This window comes from Barbus barbus (genome assembly GCF_936440315.1).
Source record: "Barbus barbus genome assembly, chromosome: 44".
Lineage (NCBI taxonomy): Eukaryota > Metazoa > Chordata > Actinopteri > Cypriniformes > Cyprinidae > Barbus > Barbus barbus.
Genome location: NC_136722.1, coordinates 17,558,781 through 17,581,670, shown reverse-complemented (window position 1 = coordinate 17,581,670; position 22,890 = coordinate 17,558,781). Strand labels below are relative to the sequence as shown.

General features: G+C 39.9%; 1 protein-coding gene across 1 annotated transcript in view; it reads left to right on the top strand.

The window, feature by feature from the left end:
• The window catches only part of LOC306863661 (connector enhancer of kinase suppressor of ras 2-like), a gene marked incomplete at both ends in the record, with an annotated part of 95,155 nt that overhangs the window by 61,387 nt on the left and 10,878 nt on the right, over positions 1–22,890 (top strand). The window contains 9 exons of the mRNA XM_079407170.1: positions 740–933; positions 1,788–1,877; positions 8,417–8,625; positions 14,617–14,665; positions 16,012–16,184; positions 16,873–16,946; positions 17,023–17,162; positions 18,781–18,881; positions 20,685–21,198. Coding sequence (XP_079263296.1) covers positions 740–933; positions 1,788–1,877; positions 8,417–8,625; positions 14,617–14,665; positions 16,012–16,184; positions 16,873–16,946; positions 17,023–17,162; positions 18,781–18,881; positions 20,685–21,198 — 1,544 coding nt within the window. The remainder of the gene's footprint in view (positions 1–739; positions 934–1,787; positions 1,878–8,416; positions 8,626–14,616; positions 14,666–16,011; positions 16,185–16,872; positions 16,947–17,022; positions 17,163–18,780; positions 18,882–20,684; positions 21,199–22,890) is intronic.

Below are 22,890 nucleotides of genomic sequence, written 5' to 3'. Positions count from 1 at the left end.
TTAACAATCAAGCACCATCTTATTTGTCTGATTTACTCCACCCCTACACTCCGGCGAGGGGACTAAGATCAGAGGGTAAACTTCTCCTCCAAACCCCTAGAACTCGCTTAAAAACCAGGGGATCTAGAGCCTTTGAAGTGGCTGGTCCCACCCTCTGGAACAACTTACCAGTTTGCATTAGAACGGCTTCTAATGGCATATCTTAAAACACATCTTTTCTCTCTGGCTTTTAACATGTAGTAATGCGTGCTTTTGAATGGTTTTAATCTGCTTTTGTTGTTGTATTGGTCCCTGAATGGTTTTAATTTGTTTACTAATTTTCTCCTCGTTATATATTATTGTTTGTTGTGCAGCAATTTGGCCAGCCTTGTCTCATGCTTAAATGTACTCTAGAAATAAAACTGAACTTGAACTTGAACATTAAAATGATTTTAAAAAAAATTACAGTAAAAGATTTACAATATTACAAAAGTTTTCTGTTTTTCACTTTATCAAAACTTCCACAAAAATATTAAGCAGCACAACTGTTTCAACATTGATAGTAATATGAAATGGGTTTTTTGAGCACCAAATCACTATATCTGAAGAATCATGTGACACTGAAGACTGGCTGCTGAAAATTCAGCTTAGCCATCACAGGAATAAATAACACTTTAAAATATATTAATATAGATATATATTTTAAATAGTGTACATATACAGTAAAATCGGAATATATTGTGCTATGCTGTGCTTTTAGAGATGAAAAAGGCGGTCTCCTGAGTGAAGGCGGGCTACCTGTCGCTAAAGGGTCAGAATCACCAAACTCATTCCTGGATCAAGAGTACAGACGGCGATTTCCTCTCATGGAAGAAGAAGCTGTCCTGTACTGCTACGAGTACGACCCCAACCATGGACCCACAACGTCCCGCCGAGACAGCACACCCACATACGGTACACAAACACACACAAACACAAAAAGCTTTGTCTATGAGCGTATTTCAGTAAGCTGGTATATCAGGGTTATTCACTCTTTCAGCATGGGAAATTTGGTTCTTCCTTTCTGCACACCATAAAATTATAGTTATTTTCTGCTAGCTTTTACAGCAGATCCCCGAAAGACTGAATATTGACCCAGCAACTAATTCAAGGCACAGACCAAACTTCTATGAACATCTGCTGATTATAAAACAGCACATAATGACCAAAAAAACACTATTTACTCCAATTATGTTGCGTAAGTTCAGTTAATAAGCAAGCAGTTAATAAGTAATCAGTTTAAGATCTAGCCTCTGCTAATCTAAATATGTTCTGAAAAGTATCCTACATGTTTTGCAATGCTGTGTGTGATTGTATGTTTTTCGAGGTGAGCATGTCTATAACAAGTTTCCTGCATAGGGGAGTTGGTTTCAGATTTTCTGTAATTAAACTTCAGGGAGCTGGGCTGCATTTTGTTGTGAATGTATGTTTGTGTTTGTGTGTGTGTGTGTGTGTGTGTGTGTAGCATTATATCCAGAACCAGAGAACTCAGCTCTAGTCATTAAATGCCAGCGTGAGCCTCTGCAGTGGCACAGAAATGCTGACACACTCCATGCCCGCTGCTTCCCTAGAAAACGAGAGGACACATTAACTGTGACAGTTTGTCTTACACAAACACACACTCGCACAGACTTACCTTGGCGTTTGTGGAGAAAATGGATTGTGAACTGTCATTTTACTTCCATCTTTCTATTCCGTCTTTCCACACACACACACACACACACACACACAAAGTGATGTATGTATAATGTGCATGTCTGTGCTTTCAGGTCGTCTGAGGCCCATCTCTATGCCTGTAGAGTACAACTGGGTTCCTGAATATGAGGACCTAGCTAGAATGAAGAGAGAAGGTCGGAGAGGTGAGTTTGTGTCAGTCACAGTACTGTAAATACACATGGTTATTCTCTTGTTTTTATTTTTTTTTATTTTCCATTTTACTCCGCTTTACTCTTAGGTGTTCTGTTTTTCTGTGTTTCTAGGTATTTGACACAATTTTTAATTCAACATTAGGATTTTTGGGTTTATAACATTATCAGTAAATAAAATGTTATTAAAAACGTCTTAGGTTACGTATGTAACCCCAGTTCCTCGAAGGAACGAGACGCTGCGTCAGGAGACGCTTTGGGGAACGCCTACAGCGTAACCGGCTCTGAATACCAATGAAATCTGTCCAACGGATGGGAGGGACGTCACGGGCGAGGTGACGTAATGATCAGCTGGTATAAAAGCACGTGCGGTGAAACCGGCGTCAGCTTCTAGAATGAAGCAAGCGCTGGCAGGGATGCCGGAAATGTGGGCTCGTGACGCAGCGTCTCGTTCCTTCGAGGAACTGGGGTTACATATGTAACCTAAGACGTTCCTCTTCAGGAACTCGAGCTGCATCAGGAGACGCTTTGGGGAACGAGATACCCACGGCACCAGACTTCCAAATCCCTGCCCTGTGTGTATCCATACGGAGCACAGATAGGGCAAGAGAACGGAAAAACCTGGAGTGGCTCGCATGTCCAGGCCATAAAATCTGACAAAGGTCAGAAGCGTGGACCAACTCGCAGCGTTGCAGATGTCCTGGATAGGGACACCTGCGAGAGAGGCCTTGGAGGCCGCCACACTCCTAGTGGAATGAGCCCTGACTCCCAAGGGAGAGGGGAGATCAGAGGACTCATAGGCCAACTGAATGGCATCCACAATCCACCGACTGAGGGTCTGCTTGGATGCAGGAAAACCTCTCTTAGGGGGACCAAAGCAAATAAGCAATTGGTCCGCCTTCCTCCACAAGGCAGCTCTGTGGACGTATGCGTCCAGTGCTCGCACTGGACACATACGATTTAGCCTCAGCTGGTCAGGTTCCCGAAATCTCCCATGGAGAGCCGCCGAGGAGGGAAATCAGGTCCGAGAACCATACTCTCCATACAGGTCTCCTTGGTGGCGCGGAGAGACAAATCAGCGGTTCTGCGGAGCTCACAAATGCCCTCTGCAGAAATTCCCTCGCCCTCATCCAACTCCTTGAGCAGGTCCACTTGGTATGCCTGCAACACCGCCATGGTGTGCAGACATGACCCAGTGTGACCTGCTGCTGCGTACCCCTTGCCCACCAGCGCTGACGATATGCGCAGCGGCTTGGTGGGCAAGGTCGGAGCCTTCAGGGACGATGCCGCGTCAGGAGACAGATAGCCCGCAAGCGTCTGCTCCACACGCGGCATCACCCCATAACCGCGCTCCCTCGCCCCCGTCACGTTGCTATAGAAGCCAGACAAGGGGGCGAAGAGGCGGGCCGAAAAAGGTTCTCCCCACGACCTCGACACCTCAGTGAAAAAATGGCAGGCTCCGATGTGGAGGTGAGGTCTGAAACCGCAGGAGACGTTCATCTAGTTTGCCTTTCCGCGGTTCCACCGAACACTCAGCTGGCCAGTCGAGTCTCAACTTGGCAACAGCACGAGTGATCACCTCCACAAGCTCCTCATACTGGGGTGAAGGAGGGGGTGCGACGTGTTCGGCGCTTCCTATGTCAACCTCCTCAGAGGAAGACAAGAGAAGTGCCGTGGCCGCTGCCCGAGGGGAAGTAACCGCCATGCGTGCTTCCGGACTCGGGGAGTGTTCGCGGGATCCAGCAGGTGAGGATGGAGATAGAGACTCTCACGTCTCCGATCCCTCTGCCAGATCCCGTTGCGAACCCCACGAGCGCCGTCTCCGCTCCGCCTCAGCAACAGCGGGACCCGCGCCGCGGGGAACGCCAATGAAAGAACCTTATCCTGAAAAGAGGGCCTTTCGGGAGCGAAGCACACGCAGAGGAAAACCCTCGCAGTGCGGACAGTCAGCCCCCTCGAGGGCTGCCTCCGCGTGCCTCACTCCCAAGCAAAGCACACACAAGCTGTGTGTATCCTCCGCACACAGCCTGTATTGCGCCTCACTCCTCCCAAACTTTGTTTTACAAAGCCTCTTGGACATTGCAAAACAGACAGACAACGGTAAATATGACTTACAAGACACAGAGCGCTTAGCTGAATGACAGAAAGCTGACGCCGGTTTCACCGCATGTGCTTTTATACCAGCTGGTCATTACGTCACCTACGTCCCTCCCATCCGTTGGACAGATTTCATTGGTATTCAGAGCAGGTTACGCTGTAGGCGTTCCTCAAAGCGTCTCCTGACGCAGCTCGAGTTCCTGAAGAGGAACTATATCATTTAAAATTTCAATTTTAGAATTTACAATCAGAATGAAATTAAATTTTGTAGAAAGCCTTTTCATAGACTTTACTCTTCTTATCCATTAGAATTTCACATTGGTTCTGTGGTCTGAAATGATCTGAAAATGATCATATATAAATCACTATATATAATATATTATTATTATTATTAGTTTGTGATCTTGCTGACTACCAGAAACTGTCCAAACACTTTTTGTCATAATTAACTTTTTATTGCTTCGTTTTAAATGGTCCTGCAGTGTGACAAATCAATTTTTAACAGTACAAATATTCCATTTAATCTCTTAATTAATATGAGGCCATAAAGAAGCATGTATAATAAATATTGATGAATTGGAAAATATTTGATTAAAATAGTTTTAGATAGCATGTCCTACTGCAGGGAACTGCAAAATTTTGAATTTTTATCCGAGCATCTCTTTCTTGATTTTTACCACCAGAATTATACTGAATCATGAAAAGTGGGTTGTGGTATTAAATCAGTATCAGATGAGCAAAAATGCTGTTAAACTACAACATTGTGATATTGCTTTTATGCAGAAGTTCTACAAACAAGAATTTAATGTAGAGTAATTGACATTTCGAACACAAATATGGTCAGCTATTTTGTTCAACTTCATCGTTAGGCTTCCCCATCCGCATGGCCTTGGTTACATCAGCAGAAAAAGATGTGGAGAACGTTATTACATTTTAATGTAAGATTAGAAATGGAAAGATTTTTTCTTGGGTAGGTTAGGGTTAGTATATTAGTATATAATATATAGTATATATATTATATATTATATAATATACAGTACACTGATAAATTACACAAAATAAATATGAACATTAATGTCTATTTTATTCAAAGTAAAGAATTGTATAAATAATACAATTTACAAAATTATTATTATTACTTAAGTAAATAGGGTCCATTTGAATGTTTTTTATATTTATCCAGAATATCATCTTTACTTTCAAATGCATCTTATTTTTCCATCTGTTGATCTTCCTTCTCATTTTTATTCTCATTCTGCCTGGATTTCCCTTCATTGTTTCTCACTTTTGCTTTTTTATTGCATTCCCATGGCTCTTATTCAGGAGTGATGTTTAGCTGAGCTCTTGTCCATGGATCTAATTCTCCCCGCTGCACGGTAGCTCTGAACTGCACTGGGCATTGCTGATTACTTCCTGTGGCCGCGCTGCATGCAGTGCCAGGATAACAGTGGCAGTCTCTGAGCACCAACACAGAGCCAGTGTGCGCTAGGCCCGAGACCGTCTCTATTGGCTCCTGCTTTAGAAATACAGTCCAGAACTCCTGACTGAAATAGTTGGACTGCAAGAACGTAGACAGACAATATCAATGAAGCTCTTTCATCAACATTTTACTTACTGTGTTCTTTATTATAAGTTCAGGGTAAAGTTTGGCTGGTTAGTCAATCTTCGTCACTTCCTCATCACCATCTTCATTGAGTCTGCGGAGGCAGCATCTTTTGTTTTGACTCACTCATGTCGTGTCTTACTGCTTTCCCACGCTAGCGTGTTTGTTTTCTTTCTGTGGTCTCCTCCAGGACTCTTCTCTCTTCTTTGTGGCACTTGTGAGTCTTTATATGTGTGTTTTTGAGCAAGGGGGCGGATGATCACCTGGCTGTGTCTCCTGGCTGCTATTTGATCCCGTTAAGCAGCTCTGTCTATCCGCATTGTGTGGAGATTAGCGCCTTGATAGCTCTCTTATTTCCTCACTTTCTCTGGTTCCCTCTTTTCCTTAAAACTCCGGGGAGAAAATGCTGGTGGTGAGGCTGCCAGATGGTGTTTAGCTGAGAGTAAGAATGATGGTAAAAGAAGAAAGCGGCACTCGAAGGAGATTGCGAGAGTGATGTAGGAAGAAGATTGTGATGCAATGTGAGAGTGGAGGGAGGGTCAGAAACGATAAAGATGTATTAAGGTCACCCACAACTCGGAAATCTTGGTAATTTGTCATTTCTGGGTAACAGTGACAGGTTTTTTTACTGTCAGAATGGGTGTTCATCTGAGTCATCCTCTGTATTGTTGGCAATGCATTCAAAATGAAGAAAATTCATACATTCCGTTTTGGGGCTTGCTTTTCAAAAATTGTATTTTTGGGGGATAAAGTTTGCAATTGTGATTTAAAATAAATAAATAAATAAAAACCTTCAGACTTGCTGTGCTTGTGTGTAGGGCTGCACAGTTTGGCCAAAAAAATTTGTGATTACATATCAGGATGGCTATATTCTACTACTACTAATTATTATTAAAATTATAACTGAATAGAAATATGAAACAAAATAAGAAATGTTACAATAGCTGCACAGTTTGACAAATATTATTGTTATTGCTGAATTTTCAAATGTTCAACCATCAGAGAGCACTTAAAGCTTCTCTTTTCTTGAGAAGAAAAATCTGGTTTATAATTTCCCATTACAAGTTTTGAAAGATGTTTGGTGCATGTTGCATTCCCAAATTCACATAAGTGACCCAAACTCATAACAGATGCAGTTTGGAGCAACATTTACTGTGAACCGAATCACTCTTGAGACTCTGAAAACACAGGATCATGAGCTGCTCATGTGTAAATGAACTCAGTGCTTCACTCACAGTGCATATATTTATGAAATTAAAGGGATAGTTCACCCAAAAATGAAAATTCTGTCATTAATTACTCACCCTCATGTCGTTCCAAACCTGTAAGACCCTACCTGTTCGGAACCAAATTAGATATTTTTGGTGAAATCTAATAGCTTTCTGACCCTGCATGGATAGAAACGCAACTGAAACGTTCCCAGGACCAGAATGGTAGTAAAGATATCTGTAAAATAACATGCTTCGTGGTACTCTCAGAAGGACTGATACAGAAGAGACAGAAGAGAAGAAATCGTTGAATAAAGTCGTAATTTTTTTTTTCTTTGCGCAAAAAAGAAAGCTTCGTTCTTGTAGCTTCATGAAATTACAGTTGAACCACTTATGTCACTTCGACTATTTTTAATGTTGTTCTTACTACGTTTCTGGGCCTTGAACGTGGTAGTTACATTGTTGTCTATGCAGGGTCAGAAAGCTCTCAGATTTCCTCCAAAATAACTTAATTTGTGTTCCGAAGATGTAAAAAGGTCTTCCAGGTTTGGAACGACATGAGTGTGAGTAATTAATGACAGAATTTTAATTTTTGGCTGAACTATCCATTTAATTGTGCAGCCCTACATAAAGGTACACTGTTACTGATGGATCATCCAGACTGGTATTTTAGATCCATCCACTTCTTGTCCATTTTAATGAGTTTTATACTGCAGTTTATTCAATTTTTACAACTCAAGATGTTACAATTAATTAAATAATGATTTATAATGACTCTGCGAGGTTGTATACCCTGTCTAGATGAACGTACTGCATGCAATTTAAAATCTGCCACCTCTTCAACTTTTCCATCAGTGTGAGGGAAGCCGAGCCGTAAAGAAAAGGGAACTTCTTCTGGAAGCATGCTGTTACCATGGAAACTCTGACAGGAGCTCTCCTGAGTGTTTCACGTCCCATTGGCTGCTGCCAGGCAACGATGGACATGGGCGTGGGAGAAGGGAAACCCAACAATGGCTGCAGTGGTTCCTAAATCAAAGGACGAGCATAAATCAGGACTGCTGGGAGCCCGTTGCTTTGGCTCGCAAATATGGCTGTGACCAATGGGCTTGTTATGCTCATTAGGCAAGAATAAGCCTATAGAGTTTGATTGGATTCGACTGATTTGGGAAGAGTGCACAGGCTTAAGTAGTGCTAATGATAGACCTCTATTGGGGGAATGAATCATTGTGATTGGCCAACTGAGGTTTGAAGTATTTCGAGAGGGGTTTGGGATGCTTGATTGATGGAATACTGATGCGAGCTTATTCAGTGATTTGACACAGTACAGCTTGGAAAATGGGCATACTGTTTGAGAAGGACTGGATGTACAAATGTAATTTTGATTTACTGAACATGTCAAACAAAATCTATAATGCCTTATTAACCATAAAAAATGGTAACATTGTTGGAAAAAATGAATTTAAAGGGATAGTTCACCTAAACATGAAAATCCTGTCATCATTTACTCACTCTCATGTTTTTCACCCATATGACTTTCTTTTTTCCATGAAACACAGAAGTTTTGAAGACTTGAGTTGGGACTGTTAGCTACTGTTATTAGAGATATTGTTCTTTCTCCCTCTCAGAAAACTCTCTGCTGCGTTATGTAAGTGATGAGAAGGCCGCTGATCTGGCAGGGCGCAGCATGAAAAGAGACACGGGAAAACGCGGCAAGAAGAAGAGCGAAAAGAGTGGGAGCCCCACCCACTACGCTCTCCTCCCCACCCTCCAAATGGAGGTGCTCCGTCAGGAAACCATGAACACGCATAACCCAGACTCCACCTCTCTTTACCATGTGAGTAGTATGTTTTCTGTCATGTGAACTGAGTCCTCTGAAGGGAGTTGGTTTATTCTGCGGCCATTTTTTCAGTGCTGTTTGTAGTCATGCTAGTACTGCACATGTCATCTCCAAAACTGTCTGCCAACTTATGTTTCAGTAACAAAACTTGGTAACACTTTGGAATAGGGAACACTTATTCACTATTAACTACGACTTTTCCCTCAATAAATTCCTAATTTGCTGCTTATTAATAGCTATTAAGGTAGTTGTTAAGTTTAGGTATTGGGTAGGATTAGGGATGCAGAATAAGGTCATGTAGAATAAGGCATTAATATGTGCTTAATTACTACTAGTAAATGACTAATATTCTAGTAATATGCATGCTAATAAGCAACTAGTTAAGAGACCCTAAAATAAAGTGTTACCCAAAACTTATATATTAAAGTGATTGGTTTTTTGGATTTAAAGTAGGGACATTTTTTTGCAGACACCAACAGAGTTGGACTGTAAATATTTTTGTCTTGTTTTTCAATGTATTTCCTAAAATACAGTCATGGCCAAAAATATCGGCACCCTTGGTAAATATGATCAAAGAAGGCTGTGAAAATTAATCTGCATTGTTAATCCTTTTGATCTTTTATTTACAAAATTCACAAAAATCTAACCTTTCATTGGATAATATAATTTAAAATGGGGGGGGAAATATCATTATGAAATATATGTTTTTTTCTAATACACATTGGTAACCTGTATCCTTTAAAAAGATAAACTACTGTTCAAATGTTTGAGGTTAGAGGATTTTTGTTTTTGTTTTAGTTTTTGTGCTTTTATTCAGCAAGGAGACAATAAACTGATGAAAATTGACTGTAAAGACATTTATAATGTTACAAAACATTTATATTACAAATAAATGTTGTTCCACTTTCTATACAGCAAAGTATACTGAAAAAATCTATCACTCTTTCCACAAAAACATTAATCAGTACAACTGTTTTCAACATTGATAACAAGAAGTAATGACTGCTTAAAATTCAGCTTTGCCATCACAAGAATAAATTACATTTAAAAAATATATTTCAATAGAAAAGTTATTTTGAATTGTAAAAATATTTACTGTATTTTGATCAGCAGCCTTGGTAAGTATAACAGACTTCTGTTTTAGGTAATGGATTAATAAAAATACATTTGTTAAAAAATGTAAATATCTTGTGCAATTTTGCTTCTCAAAAACATTGCTCATGTTTTGCTCATGTTACCTGCGAAACAAGACAAAAATGCTGATTAAGAAACTTTTTTTGCACTTTTTTGTTCTTTCTCTTTGTCTAAAAATGTCTCATTCTGAGTGTGACAGTCTGGATCAGGCTAAACTCAGAGATTGTGAGGAATATCACACATGTGTCTGAGTTCCTTTTATTTTCTGTTGCTCAAATAAAGTAATAAAGAGTTATTCTTCAAGGCCTGGCTGCTTTCATCGGTTCTTTGCTCGATCAAGGTCTCTGTGATCACTGCAGGTAGAGTCTTACATAAAGAGTTTTCAATGAAAGCACCAGGTCATGGTGTGCAGAAGGAGAATGTATACTTACGCCCACATGCTAGGTGAGTGTTTCCGTGTGTGTGTGTGTGTGTGTGTGTGCATATAATGAGTGTTAGTCCTCTACCTTTAGTCAGCGTGGAGGTGTGTGGGAGTTTGTGCACAGCCCTGTGTATACTGTATGTGTATGTGTGTGTGTGTGGGTGAATGAGTGGGTTTTCTCAGTGAGACCAGCCGTCCTGTGTGTGAAGTTATTAGGAGTGGAGGTGAGACCTAGCTGTCATTTTTAAGAAGGAACGTGGCAGCCGATGTTCTTGAGCACACACACACTAACACAGCCATAACCACACACACAAACACCAAGGGAAAACTAATAATCCGGGGAAAAGTGACTCGCAGTGGTGTGTCACAGTGTGCATATGGATGCTGAGTAGGCAGATGGTGGTTCTGTGGGGGTGGGCGGGGCTAAGTCATGTTGTCATCTGTCTCAGGGCACGGAGTGACGTGATTGGCTGCGCTCCATCTGAAACAGAACTGTGATTGGCCAAGACTCGGCCATGTGCTGTCTTCATGTCAATATGTTGTGCTTTATATGTCCGCCAGACCATGAGAAGTGATTATGTGTGTTTAGTTCTCTAGTTTTTTTTTCCAAAATGAGGTCTAATTATAGGTCCTCATGAAGAAGTGTGAAAGGTGCCACTGTGAGATGCCAGCTGGGGTGTTACAGTGTTGGGTAAGAGTGACTTTCACAGTGTATCTTACCTGCGGCTTCTGTTTATAGACACCCTCAGCAGGGTGATGTATGTGTGTCCATGTACCCTCTGACCTGATCTGGGATAAAGGGTTTTCTGGGGTGGGAGAACTCTGCTGACCACTCCATCACCATAAGTTTGGACCAGAACCAATGCTGGTGTCAGCACTCTTGCTATTGTTCTTTCTCTAGCTCATGAACTTTGCTAGAGACTCCACAAACTTATAATCTGCATATAACAATCTGAGTTGTACATTATTATAGGGAAGGGAAGAGACAAGGTGAGACAAGACAAGACCAGAAGAGACACAAAAAGATGAAATGAAACAAGAAGAGAAGGTAAGATGCAAAAAGAAAAGAGGTGAAATCAGATGAGATGAAACAAGATTAGAAAAGAAGAGGCACAATGAGAAGAACAAATAAGATTTGAGGAGATGAGACCAGAAGAAAAGAGACACCACAAGATTAAACATGGAGAGATAAGAATATGGAAAAAGAAGCGAGACATAAGGAGATGATGCAAAATGACAGGAGAAAAGGCAAGATGAGAAATGAAGAGACAAAATGAAATGAGAAGATAATGTAAGATGTGAGAAGAGGTGTGAGGCAAGAAAAGATTATTCGAGACACAAAGAGACAAAATGAGAAGGGAAGATGCAAAAAGAGAAGGGATGACATGAAAACAGACAATATAAAATCAAATGTGAAGAGAAGATGCCAAATGACGAGAAGCTAAGATGCGAAGAGAAGATCAGAGAAGATTCAAGAAAAGATGCGAGAAGAGAATATGCGAGGAGATGCAAGAAGAGGAGAAAAGAAAAGAGGAGATGAGGTAGCAATATTAGAATAATATTAAAAGAGAAGGCCAATTAAGATGAAAGATGAGTAAGATGCCAGATGAGAAGATGCGATGAGATGATGCAAGAAAAGCAGAGAGGAGAGACCACGCTGTATAGTGTTGATTTAATAAGCCTGCAGCTGTTGGTATGTACAGTGTAACTTCATTAAGCTCTATTGTTTACAGTGGTGTTTTATTGCCTGCGTTGCAGTCTGATAAGAGAACTGCAGTTTGTTTGAACAATGCCAGCACACTGACCTCGCACTCAAGGAGAGCGCTCACTCACTCCGTCCACCGGACACACACACACACACACACACACAAAAGTGTTTTGCCTGACTGTCATAACACTTTAGACACAGCCCAGTACCTTCAGTCCTATTAATTTGAGCAACCCACTGCCATCATTACATCATTTGAAAGCTACAAGAGCCTCCAGAGAAGGTACTGCTTACCTACAGGTTTGATTTAGGTTAATGCAATGCTTTAAGGCCATCACATGGAGCATATGTCAGTTGTTGATATCACAGCGGAAAAGGTTTGTACCATATGTCATGTGAACTGAGAGTCTGTGTTGCCATGTGGCATTCAGTTGTAGCCTGATGGCAGATCTTAGCATGCTATCTAGGGCAATGTGTTAGTGAACATTTGTAGATAGAACAAATTCACTAGTTTCTGAGAGTGACCCTCAACATCAGAGACTGAGAGATTGGATGAACAGAACCATTTCACCATAGCAGAAGGCAACCAGAAGAAACTGTAGGAAGCAAAAACCATATTCATGCCACGAGCTGAGATGTAACCACTGTGTTTTATTCGAGTCACATGGGTCATAGTTGTCCCATAATGCTCTCTCGGAAGATTGTGACCCCTGAAGCAAAATAAATTATGTTTAGAAGATCTTTGGACTTTGCTGATGCACATTCATGTTCACGTCTTGTAGGATTTGTTCAAGAGCTTGAAGTTCCCCAACATTTAGACTTATTCATGAAACCCAAGCAAAGAGAATTTCTGTGCACGTCATTTCTAAACACAAGAACGATTGACAGATATTGTTCTGCTCATGTTTCATGAATGAGGCTCATGAATGAGGCTTGTTACGTGATCCCTAGTCACTGTAGAAGTTGCTCTTCAACCCCTACACATTTTCAGTGATTACAGTAATCATTTCAAGCAAGTTTGGATGTCATTTGAGGGTCAGGAGGGCCATTAACTCAGCAACCCCCCCCCCCCCCCCCCCCATTAGTCAAGTTACCTTTATTTATGTAGCGCTTTTAACAATACAGATTGTGTCAAAGGAACTTTCCAATATCAAAATAGGAAAATAGTGTGTCAATTATGTAAAATGACGAGATTAAACACTCAATTTTCAGTTAAAGGCATTTCATTATTGAATTCAGTGATGTCATTGTCCAGCTCAGTTCAGTTTAAATAATATCTGTGCAATCAAGTCGACAATATCGCTGGAAATGAAGTGTCCCCAACTAAGCAAGCCAGAGGCGACAGCGGCAAGGAACCAAAACTCCATCGGTGACAGAATGGAGAAAAAAAACCTTGGGAGAAACCAGGCTCAGTTGGGGGGCCAGTTCTCCTCTGACCAGACGAACCAGCAGTTCAATTCCAACTGCAGCAAAGTCAGATTGCTGAAAATCAAGGTTGGGTATTGCCTGTAGGCACCCGTCCCTCTATGTCATCTGCTTAGTGTACGCCTATTTTGTTTCTTCATATATTTGCTGTGTCATTATATATACTGCTATGTCATTTTGCTTTGTTCATGTCTAGGTGTTGAATCCTTATGGAAGTTTTTCTTGCTGCATCTTAAGTGTTTCTCACAACTTTCTCCAATTCACACACCAATGGTGATTCGCACCTTCTGGGTGGAGATTCTCACAGCGCTTTGGGAGGGAATTGCGTTGACACTGATTTGTGTCATGAGGAGAAATGCTGGGAAAACCACCTTTTTTGTCATTTTATATTTTTTGGGCTTTATTTTATAAGAAAGTGAAGTAAAAGAGAACGAAAGGGGGACCCTGGACTTGAACTTGGGTCTCTGAGACAATTACCATTTTTATTGGATAACTGATAAGGGCACTTGAACAAACATAAAATCGTCTTCAAGAAGTGGACACGGTATATTCAGAAACTCCTGAATAAATAAAGACATTCTATGAACCGGCTGACTGAGTTTCTAAACCTGTTCCATTAATCAATTTCAGTTATTCCTCTTGGGCTTCAGGACAACTTCCCTCCTCAGGCACATATCAATAAATTAATTAGCGTGATGCTTGTCAGTGTGTTCTCCATACTGTTGCTAATAGATGCATGCCATCACAAGTTTACCTCTAATTTAATGCTCAAGCTTGCAGGAAGGTTCCTCACAGAAGAGAATTGCCACAGGGCAATCATAAATATGTTCTTGGTCTGGGCGTGCTCATCCGAGAAATACTGCTCAATAAACACACGGTCCAAGGATGTTAGAAATTGTATTTATTTTCTCTCTATGTCTCTTCCCGCCTTCCTTCTCTCTGGCTGTTTGGGCTCTCGCGCTTTCATCTGCTCAGATGTTGCCTCTGATTTTAATTTGTTTTGCGATGGATTGATGCTCGGAGATCATTAGGTTCACACATTTCCTCCATGTGATTCCACTCAGGAGAAATGGATGTGTTGACCGATAATTTTGTCTTGTTTCACTTCCTCCTGCTGTATTTCCCCAACATTTTTCCATTTGTTTTTATTCGTAAATCTTATATAAATATATTTAATTTAATATAACTCTAATGTATTTGTATAGTATTTATGAATACATACTAAAAAAAATTGTGTGTTTGTGTGTGTGTATGTGTATTTTTATATTTATTATGTTGTGTCCTCTGATTTTCTTGACAGACATTCCAGGGATCCTCTCTGTTATCCAAGACCAAGAAAAAGAGTAAAGGTGATCACTTATCTTTCTTATTCTTATATTTGGGAACATTCATTGTGTCTTCATTGCGTACACTGCTTGCATATTTTGCCTGCATAAGGCAAAAAATAGGCCACCGACATAAACCTAAAAGACTAAAGAAAGTTCATTTCCATAATACTTATAAGCATTCTAACACATTTTGGCTGCTGCCTAGTGCATTCCTTAGATTTAACAGTGGAAAGACCTCTAAAGTTGCAAGACTATTATGACAGTACATATCCTCAAAAAATGGTACATTACTGCCTGAAAGAACTGATCTCACTATGATTGAGACTGAGCTTTTAAACCAAAGTACAACTAAAATAGCACTTAATCATAACTCAATGTATTTCAGGAATGTTTTCTATTGTAATCAGTTTGAGGTCTTCTAAAAATATTTAAATTTGTTATAATAAAATAATAAGCCATTTTGCTACTAGATGTTCTTAGCCATGGCATATAGTAGAGGTTGTTTATGTCTGATAAGCAATATAGAAACAGACCAGTTCACTCAATAATGAAAATTGTTTTCCCTTATTATATGACTTTCTTTCTTTTGTCAAATACAAAATGAGATGTTCATGCTACCCATTTTTCTATTCTTTTCCATTCTATAAAAGGGAATTTTGACTGAAAAAACTGCTTAAAAGTGGTTTATACTATGTTATATTGTCAGCCTTATGAAGTCAGACAATATTCCAAGTCTTTTGAAGCCATTTGTGTGAGTAAAAGACTAAAATTCAAGTCGTTATTCACTGATCAGTTTTATTCATTTTAAATCAAACATCTCAAATCTCATTCACATTCACAAATATGGAGCATAGAAACGTGTAATGCTAGTTTTGACATAATTGATAACCAACATTTCTTCTCATGAGTCTCATAATCAGTCATGACATGCCAATTTAAAAAATGTGCTTGTTCAAAACGCTGAATGAGATTTGAGAGCTGGGTATGATTGGGTAAAATGTTTCAAAATTGTCATAATTTTGGCCTATTTTTCACACAGAGTTATCATATGGCTTCGGAAGTATAGTGCACAAGCCAAACGAATTATCCATTTTGGGGTCTTTACTAGTCATTATTCACGTTCATTATAAGGAAAAGAGCAACATGAACATCCCGCACATTTCCTTTTGTGGTCTACAAAAGAATGAACGTTGTACTGGTTTGAAACAGCATGAATTGAAGAATGAGTTGACAATGAGTAAATGATCCTTTTAATACAGAAATGAACTGATGATGCTATTATACAACAGTTTTACTCAATCAGGATTCTGAACTATTAATTTTATAAGTTATTAACACAGACTGTTCTCTTATATGGCATCCAGCAGCTCAACTGTCCTCCATCAGTAAGAGAAGAATCTCCTGTAAGGACCTGGGTCGTGGAGACTGTGAGGGCTGGCTGTGGAAGAAGAAGGACGCAAAGAGCTATTTCTCGCAGAAATGGAAGAAGTACTGGTTTGTTTTGAAGGACGCCTGCTTGTATTGGTACATGAACGAAGAGGTGAGTGTGTGTGCGTGTTTGGCCAATACAGATGTCTTTGTTGTTTCTCGTATCCACCAGCACAGCAGAAACTGTATCGATCTAGAGATGAGACTTTAATTGGTGCCGGCTTTACCCTCTTGTGTGGAACAAGATTAATGCTCATCTACCCCAACAAACAGTCTTCTACACATGCTGTTGCTGTAATGAAGATAAGGAACTTCTTCCAACAAACACTCCCCTTCTCTCTCATACTTGTTCCCTTGCTCCTTCGTTTTTGATTAATTACCCTCAGTGTTTTCGCTTTTTATCACGGCCAGGGTGTGGGATACGGCTGCCGTTCTGGGGGTTTCGGAGGAAGTATGGGGAGGGGAGGGTTCCTCTCGGCCTGGTTTTGGTCCACTGAGAATCCTGCAACATAGTCCGGCTCTGCTATAATTGATGATCTTCTACTGTGTGGGTTTTGTAAACACAGACAGGCTTACAGAGAGCCGCAACAATTTATGCTTTTCATGTATTTATGCAGAGCTCCTGTCAACAGTGTTGCTGCAGTTTAATGCTGGGGAAATAAAGTAGTGGAATGAACCAAGAAAGAGAAAGAAGAATAAGGAGATGTAACTCCCAACGAGGATGTAATGACATTACAGATGAGTGTAAGTGGGGTGAAATGTCAGCACAATCCTTTCTCTTTCTTTTTTTCACCTTGTAGGATGAGAAGGCTGAAGGGTTTGTCAGCCTCCCTGAGTTTAAGATCGACAGAGCCAGTGAATGTCGTAAAAAATAGTGAGTAACTTTACAAACTTTTGAGTGATGTGATGATGCTTGAGGAATTCTTATTGTGTCTTCGCTCCCTATTCAGTGCGTTTAAAGCGTGCCATCCCAAAATCAAGAGCTTCTACTTCGCAGCAGACGGCGTGGACGATATGAACAGATGGTTGAGTCGTCTAAACATGGCGGCTGCCGGCTACGCAGAAAGAGAGCGAATCCGTCAAGAACAGGGTGAGAATTCCTGTAGTTAGAAAGGTTATGGGTTCGATTCCCAGGAAATATGTCTTGAATATAAAGTAAATTGCTTTCATTATAAGTCATTCCTTGATTCAATTCAAGTACTCCGTTTTAAAAAATTCTCATTTGCATTTTGCCCGTATTGATTAACCGACAAAATATCGGAAGTGGCGCATTCCACAGATGAGAATCCATGAAACGCGTTACTAGGCCATTTTTCAAGTTTGCATGATATATTAAAACCATTTAAAAAGCATAAAAAAGGATAATGCTATTGTGAATTTACAAATGCTATGATTCAATTAAATAAATACATGCAATGCAGGATAAATATATGCTCTTTAATTATTTACATGGGTGTTGGTTACGCACGTGCATCTCAGAGCACCTCCGTTCACAGTAAATGCTGCTCCACACAAAGTTATCATTTATCATTTTAATCATGTGTGGAGCATCTCAAACTCCAACTCTGGGTATTGTTTTTAGTTAAAGTCGCACTGAATTTTAAAGTACATATGAGTGTAACAGATTATCGAACTTGGTTCTATCCATTGGTTGTTGATAAGTTTTTTTAGATGAGGGTGTTGCACTCAAAAATTAAGGTCAGCTTGCAGTCAATGGAGGAGGAGCAGGGTTTGAATGAAGGCTTTGGAGAAGTCTGGCATACATTTGCCAGTCTCACTGAAAGGTTACATATATATTGTATATTATATATTGAAATTTTGATAAGTTACGAAATATTAAAAACTTGAAACATTCACAGATGACATTTACAGTAAAATAGATTTTATGGTGAATGTTTGACTAAAACATGTCCTACATCATCTTCATAGATGTTGAGATGTCTAAGACAATAGCCCAATGTAGTAAAAAAGACAAAACAAGGAAGGAAAGTAGGTATGCTTCAGGGAAACTGATGTTATGTGATCCACAATTCCACAACAGAGGTCAAGGTTTGGCTGGTTACCCCCTGCTGGTAGATGCTGTAATTACACCATCAAGTCCTTAAAAGCATCTTTCTCCATTGGTCATTCAAAATTGAAAGGTAATATTTGTATGGATTTGTTGATGATTTGCCAGTACCTGATTCTTTTAAAAGCTTAAAGGGATAGTTCACCCAAAAATGAAAATTCTGTCATGAATTACCCCTGATGTCACATGGACTATTTTTCTGATGTCCTTGCTACGTTTCTGGACCTGGGAACACTACAGTTATGTTGCTGTCTATGGAGGGTCTGAGAGCTCTCAGATTTCATCAAAAATATCTTAATTTGTGATCCGAAGATAAACGAAGGGTCTCATGGGTTTGGAATGACATGGTGGTGAGTAAATAATGACAGAAATGTCATTTTGGGGTGAACTAGCCCTTTACAATTTACTTTTGTCTTGGATTTTCCTTCCTGCCTTTGACATCACAAATCAGGGTAGACTATAGTGAAGGCCTAGGGACTGTGCAGTAGAGCATTTTACTGCAGGTTCTCATTGAAAAACCTGCATGTGTCTTTGTGCCCCACATGATCTCTGAGGCTTTAATTTAATTATTGTTTACTTTATGGAAATGTTTTGCAACAAGCTAATGACTCCCTGCATGTTCCTCTCTCTCTTCCAGCAGACTACTGGAGTGAAAGTGAACACGAAGACAATGAGACGCCCTCGACGCCCAAGCAAGACAGCCCACCTCCCCCTTATGACACGTACCCACGGCCACCCTCAGTGAGTCAGCATCCAGCACACACACAGACACACACGGCTCCCTCTCATTGTGTAATCCCACACAATAGCATGGCTTCATAATGCTTGACATTTGGCATTGGTAAAAGAACTGTTTTGTAGTGCCGTCCGCTAGACCTGGCCTTACCAGTCACTGAGTGACTGTGTGTGTGTGTGTGTGTGAATGAGTCAGACCACCTCATCTCTGAGCCCACTGTAGAGATACGATGAGATTGAGTGTTATTCTCTCTATGTATCTCTCAGTCTTTGTGAGTCACTATTACGTTTACCTGTGGTCATGATAGACAGTATCAGATATTTATTTCCTTTTTGGCGAGTCTTATGAAACCAGTCATATTAATCGTTGAGTAATATTTCACACAAAATCAAAAGATAAAAATATATTTTTTATTTGTTTTGTGTAGAAAACAAAGCCTATTTTTAAGATTTCTTTGACAATTCTCATCACTGTAAAAAAAACTCAATAGCTATAGTAAAGTGAAAAAAAAATCAAGCATATCAATTAATATATTCATATTTATATGCCATTATATGTGTATCCGTTCCTGAATGTGTGCGGTTCCATTTGTGTGTGTGTACTGGTTTAGAGTCACTGTGATTTGTGTATTTTCAGTGCAGGACTGCAGGGCAGGTCAGCCAGAGGCCACACGCAGCAGCAAAGCCTTTATTTAAGAGCAAACAAAGAGACATGAATTAAACGCTTTTCTTTCCTTCAGGTTTTTTTTTTCCCCTTTTACAAGGCCCCTCCATTTCTCCTCCACACATACACACACATTCTTCCCAGAGAGAAACGAATTAGGCGAGATTGACATTGTTAACCATTAGACCTCCAGTTGTCTGTTTTTCATGACATTACAAAGCATCTATCTATCTATCTATCTATCTATCTATCTATCTATCTATCTATCTATCTATCTATCTATCTATCTATCTATCTATCTATCTATCTATCTATCTATCTATCTATCTATCGTTCTATATATCATTCTATCTATTGATCTATTGTTCTAACGTTCTAATGCATCTATCATTCTGTCGTTCTATCATTTTATAGTTCTATCTATCTATCTATCTATCTATCTATCTATCTATCTATCTATCTATCTATCTATCTATCTATCTATCTATCTATCTATCTATCGTTCTATCGTTCTGTCATTCTATCTATCATTCTATTGTTCTATTGCAACTATAATTAAACCAGTTTTTTTTGGAACATTGCCAGTTGGTTGAAAGCTGGAAGAGCAGTTGGCCCATATTCAGAGTCTAATTTCACACTAACACAGCTTCAGGTTCTCCCTCCACTCCTCTGTCCCCTATCCCTTCGTTTTTCTATATTCGTCAGTTTTCACTGAAACCAGAGCTCTCTTTCTGTTCATTATTCATCTGCCTGTCTTAGACGAGAGCGGGTATTCAGGGGCCTGGTCTACTCTCTGAGTTTCTTCATTAGCACACTTTATTTTTGCCTTTTGCCAGAAGGTGATATGTGCAGAAGAGCAAAAGCAATGTGTCCATTCATGATTTTTAAGCCTAGTGAATTTTAAGGGGCTTAAATGATTTATACCCTTGAAAATGTAGTTACATGATGAGCAGCAAAATCAGTCGTACTTTGCGTTTCCTTTCCTTTCCTTTCGGTCATTTTATTGACTTTGGTACCCCAAATAAGAGAAAATAAGATGGCTGGTGCCCCTGAGAATAAGAGCGATGTTGCGTAAAAGCTTCCTACAATCTAGCAGATACTTGGGTTTAACCTAATGTTCATGTTTTTCTCTCACACAGAACCAGGTGAGTTGTGCCAGTCCTTACCTAGAACCCAAGCATGGCCGCCTCTCATCCACAGAAACTTCACAGTCTCGCTCCTCTCACGAGGAGTACCGCTCCGAACCGCAAGGGGGCAGCAGCAGTGGAGGAGGTTCCCCAGCTCGGAAGTCTGCCAGCCAGCGGCGCTCATGGCAGGACCTGATTGAAACCCCTCTGACCAGCTCAGGCCTCCACTACCTGCAGACCCTGCCCCTAGAGGACGCTGTGTTCTGCGAGCCAGGGGCGGGTCTTTCTCCAGAATATCGCCGCCAATCCACTCTGCCTGCCCAGCGCACACTGATGCAGGAACATTACGGTCCCTTCCCAATGCTTGAAGGGGAGAGGCTTCGAGACCCTGTTAATGCAGCCGGGAAACCCCGCAGCTTCACCTTGCCTCGGGATAGTGGCCTGCATGCCCTCCTCACACCCTCCACCAGCATGGCAGAACAGCGGGACCCCAGCCGTAGGGAGCTCAGCCGTTCAAACTGCATCAATAACGGTGGGTCAACAGTGGTTCAAAATTATAAGATATATAAAACATACTGCATATATCATGCCCAAAATATAATATATCTCCAAACCGCTGATACTAGAGTTGGGTCTTGGGATATATATATACAGTCATAGCCAAAAATATCGGCACCCTTGGTAAATATGATCAAAGAAGACTCTGAAAATTAATCTTTATTGTTAATCCTTTTGATCTTTTATTTACAAAATTCACAAAAATATATCCTTTCATTGGATAATAAGAATTTAAAATGGGGGAAATATCATTATGAAATAAATGTTTTTCTCAAATACACGTTGGACACAATTATTGGTTGCCCTAGAAATTCTTATGAGTAAAATATCTCTGAAGTATATTCCCATTCATATTCACAATTTTGAGCACTCCAGGGTGATTATGAACATGAAATTATCCAGCCATGGCTTCCTGTTTCACAGAAATATAAATAGGAGGGAAAACAAAGCCCAAATTCCCTTAATCATCCATCACAATGAGAAAAACCAAATAATATATTTCTGATGTGCAGCAAAAGATAATTGAGCTTCACAAATTAGTGAATTGGCTTTAAGAAAAGAGCTAGGGCAGTGAAAATTCCCATTTCCACCATCAGGGCAATAATCAAGAATTTCCAATCAACAGAAAATGTTACAAAACTGCCTGGAAGAGGACGTGTGTCTATATCGTCCTAATGCACGGTGAGGAGGAGAGTTTGAGTGGCTACAGACTCTCCTAGGACCACAGCTGAAGAATTGCAGAAAATAGTTGAGTCTTGGGGTCAGAAAACCTTAAAAAAATTGTGAAACAGCACCTACATCACATGTTGTTTGGGAGGGTTTCAAGAAAAATTCTCCTAGCTCATCCAAAAACAAACTCCAGCATATTCAGTTATCAGACACGACTGGAACTTCAAATGGGACTGGCTTCTATGGTGAGATGAAACTAAAAAATTAGCTTTTTAGCAGCAAACACTCAAGATGGGTTTGGTGAACACTAGTGTTGTTTTTGGCGGCCTGTTTTAATTTTAGTTTTAGTCTAGTCTTTGTGTGAAGCTGTCATTTTAGTTTTTATTAGTTTTAGTCACGTTCATACTCTTTTTAGTCTAGTCTAGTTTTAGTCGATGAAAACTGATGACTATTTGCGTCTAGTTTTAGTCGACGAAAACTGATGACATTTAGTCTAGTTTTCGTAGACGAAAACTGATGACATTTTAGTCTAGTTTTCGTCAATGAAAAATGTATTTTAGTCTCTTTTTAGTAATACAATTCTATTTAACCCAGTCAATATAGTATAAGTACCTAGTAGTATAGACGGAACCAAAATTTTCTTTTAGCCAAACCCATTTTAAACAAGGTTATCTTATTATATTATTGTTACCTTATAGACTCAAGAATACATCCATTCCAGACACGGAAGACGCTCTGATTTGAATTTACAACATTTATTTTACCAACCAAACATGTTAGAAGTACACACACATCTCCCAAAGATGAACCCCGGCCATCGGCCCCTTTCTCTGTGTCAGACTTTATAACATTTTGTTTCGTCTCATTTTAGTCAACAAAAATTTTGAGACATTTTAGCATAGTTTTTATTTTGTAAACAACATTTAGTCTCGTTTTTATTCGTCAACAATATTGCATTATACATTTAGTTATCATCATCGCCACATGACCAGCATTT